Source organism: Castor canadensis, chromosome 1 (genome assembly GCF_047511655.1).
Source record: "Castor canadensis chromosome 1, mCasCan1.hap1v2, whole genome shotgun sequence".
NCBI classification, from domain to species: Eukaryota; Metazoa; Chordata; class Mammalia; order Rodentia; family Castoridae; genus Castor; species Castor canadensis.
The window spans coordinates 134,834,537-134,842,072 of record NC_133386.1 but is presented as its reverse complement, the minus strand read 5'-3'; the positions used below and the strand labels follow the sequence as shown (position 1 = coordinate 134,842,072).

Below are 7,536 nucleotides of genomic sequence, written 5' to 3'. Positions count from 1 at the left end.
GCAGAAAAAACTTTGAGAAAAAAAATGTTCACTCTTTCATTTCAGTAGTCTGCTTTTTTCAAATATTCATTGTTGATTCTAATGATTATCTAAAATGTAGCTGAGTTTTCCTATATGCATTCATGACAGCCACACATTCTCTCACCATTTGTCTATTTTCTAAACTGAATGATTTCAAATGCTCTGTTTCCTTTTTGAGGACTCTTCTATTTCCTTGAATTCCAGATCATTTGGATGTATGCAAGTTCAGCACTGGATTCGGCTTTAGATTTTATGGATTTCTTAAAAAAATAATATCAGGTTAAGATTGTTTGCAGTTTTTATATCCTGTGTGGAAATGCATGCTCTAAAATTTTTAGGTCTTATCCATTGCTATGGTTTCATTAAAATCTCCTGCATGGAGAATTCCATTTGCTAACAGTGAAATATCTCTTTTCTGCACCTTGAAATGTAATGGAACCTGAAAATAAGTACAGAGCTAACTAATCTCATGCTCTGTGCTATTTTTCCACTAAATGATTTCTTTGCTTCATTTAAAAATTATTGCATAAGGGATTTCATTGTCGTATTTCCATAGGTGGATGTATTGTGTTTGATCTCTTATACTTTACTTAAACTCATCCCTATTTCCTCCATTTGACAGTTTTTAATGCATTTCTTTATGCTATTTTCATATGTACATTTAATGTACTTTGATCATATTCATCTTATTTCATCTACTTTATCCATGCTTCCTGCCTTGTATCATTTTTCTTTCCCTTTTTAGTGTTGATCACACAAGCTCAGAAAGTACAAACTATGCATCTAATGAATGCTATGAATTATAATATCCAGTGAAGGTACTGCTCCAAAAGATTTTAATGCATTCCTGTCTTTTATTTCTGCCACTGACTAAATGAAGACTTTCAGTATTTCATAACTTTTTGTCTAGAAAATGAGAAAAAAACTGTTAAGTGAGGTCAGTGACTCATTGCATCCCATGTGCAACAAGCTGACAGGGGGAAACTGTGTACCCAAACTGCTTACATTTGAGGGTTGATGACATTCTTAACACTGTGGACAATTGAGTAAATTAGTTAAATTTTTATACATGTTTACCTCATCTGTGATAAAAAGAGAATAGAAAAACCTTTCTTGGGGTTGTTATAAAGATCACATGAAATAATACATGTAAAGAATTTATATAATTGTTCTGTGTCTAAAAAGTTTCGTGTATGTGTAAATTATAATTACCATAAGGTAGTTACTTTTCCTCCATGTGCCTAAGGTTTAAAGATAGGAATAGAAGTACAACTTATAAAATCAGTTTACCTGTTTTATGTTACACAAGTTCCTGCAAGCATGAAAACCTAATGACCCAGGGAATGTTGCCTATTTTTTATTTTTATGTTTCATGAAGAAAGGCCAATTCTGTAACTATGTGATTTAACAAAAGGTTATGATCTACAGATAACAGATTGAAGGAGAAGGATTTCACAAGGCCTGTCTGTCAGGTTCTTCTTGACTTCCTTGCATAGTTGTTCTTATTGTTCTTTCTTTCATCCTTCTTTTCTCTCTCTCCTTCCATTCCTCTTCTTACTCCTCCTTCTTTTTATTCACTCTTTCTTTTTGTGTAAGTCTGGACTTATCTGACATGAGTGTCAAGTTATATACTTTCAAATAAGTTGTGCCAGAGAATTCATTAATGGTCAGCTTGTAACACAGAAAATGTAGAAGTTCAGAGAGATGTCTCTTTGTTTTATGATTTAGTTTGGGAACAAAATCCCCTCATTTTGATGTCCCCATTTGGGGAAGAGAAATTTCAATCTCTTTCCTGATGTGGGGGGACAAGAATGGAAGAAATGAGGGTTGGAAATGATCAAATAGATTTTTTCTCTGAGGCCTTTAATTTCAACATAATCAGCATACCAAGGTTACAGACTATGATGCATTATATTCCTAACCCCCAACATTACCTGTCTGAAGCTTCAGCGAAGATTCCAAAATGATTATAAGCAGAACTGGTAGCAGTGGGTAAAAGAGTTGACTTGTTATGTGAGTGACTAATGAGCTTCAAAAACTGAGAACTTTAGGTAAAAGTATGTTGAGGACTGCATCTATGGCTTATGAAGTAGAGAAGCTGTTTGCAACTGTAAAACCCAGAGTTCAAACCAAAGTCCCACCAAAATACATTATTAATTAATTAGCACATTTATTAGATAAAAATAGAAAACAAAAAGTACATTGAATGAACAGAAAAGAATCCATCTAACCTCATTAAAAATTTTAAGCACATTGAATAACCTAAGCATGTAAGAAATGTAACTAATTCATTGACTCATCCTGTACTTTGTAAATATTTTCTTTAGTAAATTATATTTTCTAGGTAAATTTTATGTCCTTGCTGATAAAATTATGAGGGGAGGCAAATAAATTGTAGTTTCAGTTAAGTGGAATGTCTAAATAGAATTCAAAAACTAATAAAAAGTATAAAGTCATAAGTGCTAAGAAAAAGGGTTTCCTTCCTCCTCACTTCCTCCCTTCCTCCCTCTTCCCTTCCTCCCTTCCTCACTTCTTTCCTTCTTCCTCCCTTCCTTTCTTTCTTAATGTGGAGGAACAAACCCAGGGCATTGCATATGCCAGGCAAGTGCTCTATGACTGAGTTATACACCAGCCACAGATACTGTGAACTGTTATTTGAACAAAAAACAGCTTGATTACACACATAGGAAGATGACTGCTGACCCCTGAATTAAATGAAAATATTCCCCAGTGGTAGGGCTGATTTTTCTTTTGCTGTTCTTAATTTTTTTCTTTTTGGCTACACAGAGATTAGACATAGGGCTTGACACTGGCTAGGTAGGTGCTCTACCTCTTCATCCACTCCATTAAGCCTTTTGCTCTGGTGATATTTGAGGCAGTGTCTCACTTTTTGGTATTTTATTTTCTCCTGGGTAGGGGTATATTGTAGCATTTATAAAGGTTCTTTCAATGCATCAAATAGGCTGGACTTTTCCAGGGTTGGCCTGGACTGCCTTCCTTCCATTTACACTTTTTGCAGCATCTGGAATAGCAGGACTGTGCCACCACTCACAGCTTTAGGTTGACATGGGGGTCGCACAAACTTTTGCCTGGCCTGGGCTCGAACCAAGATCCTCATGATCTCTACATCCTGAGTAGTTGATTATCTTTTATTAAACTTAAAAAAGGGCAATAAGATATGAAAGCCCACTGTTTATTTTTGGCATACAGAAAATAGGTGACAATATGAAACCAGTACAGAGAATCTGCACATTTCTATGATGCCTCAAAAGGTGTGTTTATCACCTGCTGAACACTCAGTTCACTTACTGAATGATGGGACATCAGCAAACGCAAAGCAGATAAAATAGTGGGGTTTATGAAAGGTCAACATAGCACAAATGATGGTTTATTATATGAATTTTAGCTGGAAAATGGGCATGAAACTGAATAAATAATTTAGTAATAATTATGCAAATTTATATGTATGTGTTCAAATAAGTATTATGTGGAAAGGGAAATCATGTTAATATATTAACAGTTTCAAATTGCTTTCATTCAATTCTTTGAATTTTGGTTCTTTTATTGTTTCTAAACAACACATTTTTCTAATGATAGAAACATACATTTCAATATTAAATATAAAATATTTCATCCTTGATAGTGTTAGTCATACAACTTTAAGCATTTTCTGAAAAATTCCTCGTTTGCACACCAGTAAAATTTTTCTTAATTTATTAACCATGCTATGTAAATCTTATGCTTCAAACATTTATGTAAATATTATGAGTAAATTTTAAAATATCTTAATAAATTAGTACACCAAGCAGAGATCTGTTCACCATTTTCTTCATTGTGAAGCTTCTATGTGAAAACGCAAAAGTTTTGCTTACTTAGTCATTAAAATTTTGAAAACATGCCAAGTAATTTTCATTGGAAATTGGTCCCTGAGGTGGCAAATTGTTGCATCATCCCCATGTCCACTGAACAAGGCACTCTGGACTTATCAGACTAAGAAGCGCAGCACACATTGCTCTGCATATATTCATAGTAGCTCTAGCATCTTGGAATTCTCCTGAAAAATACATTCCTGGTAAATATTTCTTTAAGAAAACTAAAGAAGACATCAAGGCTGATATGACTGCACAAAAATTTAAAGATAACTATGTCAAGGACCACCAGTGCTACATTACAGATTTTTTCACCTCAAGTAGATTTCACATTCTACATGTGAAGAAAAGTTGGGTTGATAAATTTTGGGACCTACGATATTACAAGAAGGATTTTTCCACTAAGTTTGTCTCACAGTAAGTATTCTTAAAACTGAAATGTTTTATATCAGATAAAATGATGGAGGATCTTTATTAGAAGAATATTTATGCATGTATTATTTGGGCTTTACCTTGTGTATTGGCATCATTTTGGAAAAAGCAATGTAGACTAAGGTTCTAAAATAAATGTGAATATTTTGAAAACAATTCTGGAAGAAAGTTGTTTCCAGATTATCAAGTTAGGAAGACATTTCATCTCCTAGATGCAAATGCTTTTATGTGATCTATATTCATAATATTCACTAAGAAAACACAACCATAAAATTTTCTTAGAGTTTGTGAATATTAAGAGCAAAACAATAAATGATACATTAAAGATGTTTTCTATCATTGTCCATTATATATCTGGCATTTTGTTCAGTTTCCTGAACTCATTATGAAAAGGGTTACACTATTATGCTCTTTGAAATCAAAATTATAAAATAAAATCATAGAGTCATCATTCATTGGTACTGACTTTAGGCATGTTATTTTGGACTTACCTTAAAATATCTGGATGACATAGAACCAATGGTATAATATTGAATGTATATTAAATATGTTAATGGAAAGAAATTAGAATAGTTTCAAGTATGATACACAGATGATATGCAGGAACTTCTGGGTAATGAGGGTTCTTAGTCCTCTCTGAGATAGAAATCAAGGGCAGATTGGAGCATCAAGGTCAAAGATGTTTATTTGGAGAAAAGAGAAAGGAAAGGCTGCATGGGGGCATGCCCTGGGACCCGGAAAGCCATGGTCCCGTGGGTCAGGTTGGCAACTGGATTTTATAACTTTTTGTTTTACCGCCTGAGGATGAAGGTGTCTCTCTGATACAAACAGATATTTCCTGGGAAGGAGAAGTGTCTCCCTGGCTAATTTTCACCTTTGGGGAATGCATGGATCATCTTCATTCTGCCCTTCAAGTAAATTCTAATGATGAAAATCAATTATTTCAGTGATAGTTCATAAGTTTAGTATTAATTAGGAGACTACTTAAGAGACTTATAAAAATACAGGGAAGCCAATTAAAATAAAATCCACTTTAGAATCATTTCAGCTAAGCATAAACTTTGATTTCTAACCTGTATAGAACAAAACACTGAGCAATGTGGAATGACACGCCTGTGCCTGATTTCATCCTGACGGGTCTGACAGACTCAGAAGAGATCCAGCTGGTGCTCTCTGTGCTCTTTCTCCTGATATACCTGGTCACTGTGCTGGGGAACGTAGGGATGATAATGATCATTCACCTGGATGTACAGCTTCACACTCCTATGTACTTTTTTCTCCGTCACCTGTCATTTCTTGACCTCTGTTACTCAAATGTCATCACGCCTAAAACCTTAGGGAACTTAGTGACTTCCAAGAAGAGCATTTCATTCACAGGCTGCTTCACACAGATGTACTTTTTTATCCTGTTTGGTGGTGCTGAATGTTTTCTTCTTTCATCCATGGCCTATGATCGCTATGTAGCCATCTGTAATCCTCTACAGTATCCAGTTATTATGTCCTCAAGGCTGTGCTCTTCCCTCCTCACTGGAACCTATATGATAGGTTTTGTGGATTCCTCGGTCAACATGATTTGCATGAGTAGATTACATTTCTGCAAGTCCATTGTAATACATCACTTTTTCTGTGACACATCCCCAATTTTAGCCCTGTCCTGTGAGGATACATTTTACACTGAAATTATGGCATTCATTTTTGCAGGTTCTACCTTAATGGTGTCACTTATCACAATATATTTGTCTTATATGTCCATTTTCTGTACTATTTTGAAAATTGATTCCACATTAGGAAAGCAGAAAGCCTTCTCTACGTGTGCATCCCATCTCCTGGGAGTCATTATCTTTTATAGCACCATGATCGTTACATACTTAAAACCAACTAAGTCCTACTCTTTGGGAAAGGATCAAGTGGCTTCTGTTTTTTACACCATTGTGATCCCTATGCTGAATCCCCTTATTTATAGTCTTAGAAACAAAGAAGTGAAAAATGCTTTCAATAGAGTCATGCAGAAGAGAGGTGGCTCCAAGGTATTAAGAAAACAATAACATTAAGCATTTCAACTCATTTTTTCTTTGTTTTCTGTTGGACATGGTGTATAAAAAGAATTGATTTGCTTCATGTTTATATTTCTGTGGAGCTGACATATATTTATTCAAACATGGTTTTGGACTTATGCAGGAGGATGTATTTAAGTTTCCATGCTGTGATTGCAGTCATAAGGTATGTGTAAATCTATTGGCTAATTGTATGAGATTTTTAATGGAAAATCACATTCACAATAAGAAAATATGACCTGATTCTTAGCAGTATAACCTGTAAAATTCCTAATATATTCCAATTTTACATTTTTAAATTAAAAATCATATCCATTTTAGACAATGATACATTTCAGAAGTCATTCTCTTTAAAGTAAGAAATACATTCTTAGATATACAAGCATTTATAAGTAACTCAAGGTTTAAAACTTAGTTTTTTCTACAACATAAGTACTAATTCCACATTCATGTGATCAGAAGATGGATAAGATGAATATAATGCAATAATCCTGAGTGCTGGCCATTATCACTGCAGGATTTACATTCCTGCAATATTGTAATGAACATGTCTTTTACAGAATATGCACTGTTGTTTTACAAATTCAGGTCAGTTCACTTAATTCATGAACACAAAATAGCTACAAAGGAAAACAGTCAGTAGTTTCCCTATTTGTACCGAGAGTAAATTAAGCCATTGAAGTAAAAATGAGTTATAGCATAATGGTGTTTTCTAATATTGGAGACAATTTGGAAAATACAAAAATTTATGAAGAGCAACACTGTAACAGTTATTTATAGTTTTGTGCATATTCTCTGTAAATAATCATGAGTTTATATCTGTCCATGACCTTTGTAAATGGAATTTCTGTCATTTCCTATGTGGACCTTTTTCATTCTGTTAAAACTGTGATTTTGGTCATCTATTTGTCCATGAATGCTATGAAATGAATTTGCTCTCAGTATTTAGACTAAATCACAAGTCTATCTTTGCAATGCTTTGGACCTGAAACACACTGAATTTACCAACTAAAAAATCTTTGAGCAGTGTGAATTCTTATGTGTTTTTCTAAGAAACTTGAAATCCAAACATTTTCATGAATATCAAGCACTATGAGCTCTTGGAGTGACTCAATTGATATAGCAGCTGTCTAGGAAGTCCAAGGCCCTGAGTTCAAATC

The 7,536-nt window shown here is 34.1% G+C and overlaps 1 protein-coding gene across 1 annotated transcript; it reads left to right on the top strand.

Moving 5' to 3' along the window:
• Positions 1-5,419: 5,419 nt before the first annotated feature.
• Positions 5,420-6,367, top strand: LOC141423182 (olfactory receptor 8H1-like). Its single transcript, XM_074072601.1, has one exon. The coding sequence runs from the start codon at positions 5,420-5,422 to the stop codon at positions 6,365-6,367; it is 948 nt and encodes a 315-aa protein (XP_073928702.1).
• The last annotated feature ends 1,169 nt before the right edge of the window (positions 6,368-7,536 follow it).

Excerpts from the sequence above, each read along its gene's own strand:
- LOC141423182 (XM_074072601.1), top strand. The coding sequence starts at position 5,420 with ATGTGGAATGACACGCCTGTGCCTGATTTCATCCTGACGGGTCTGACA.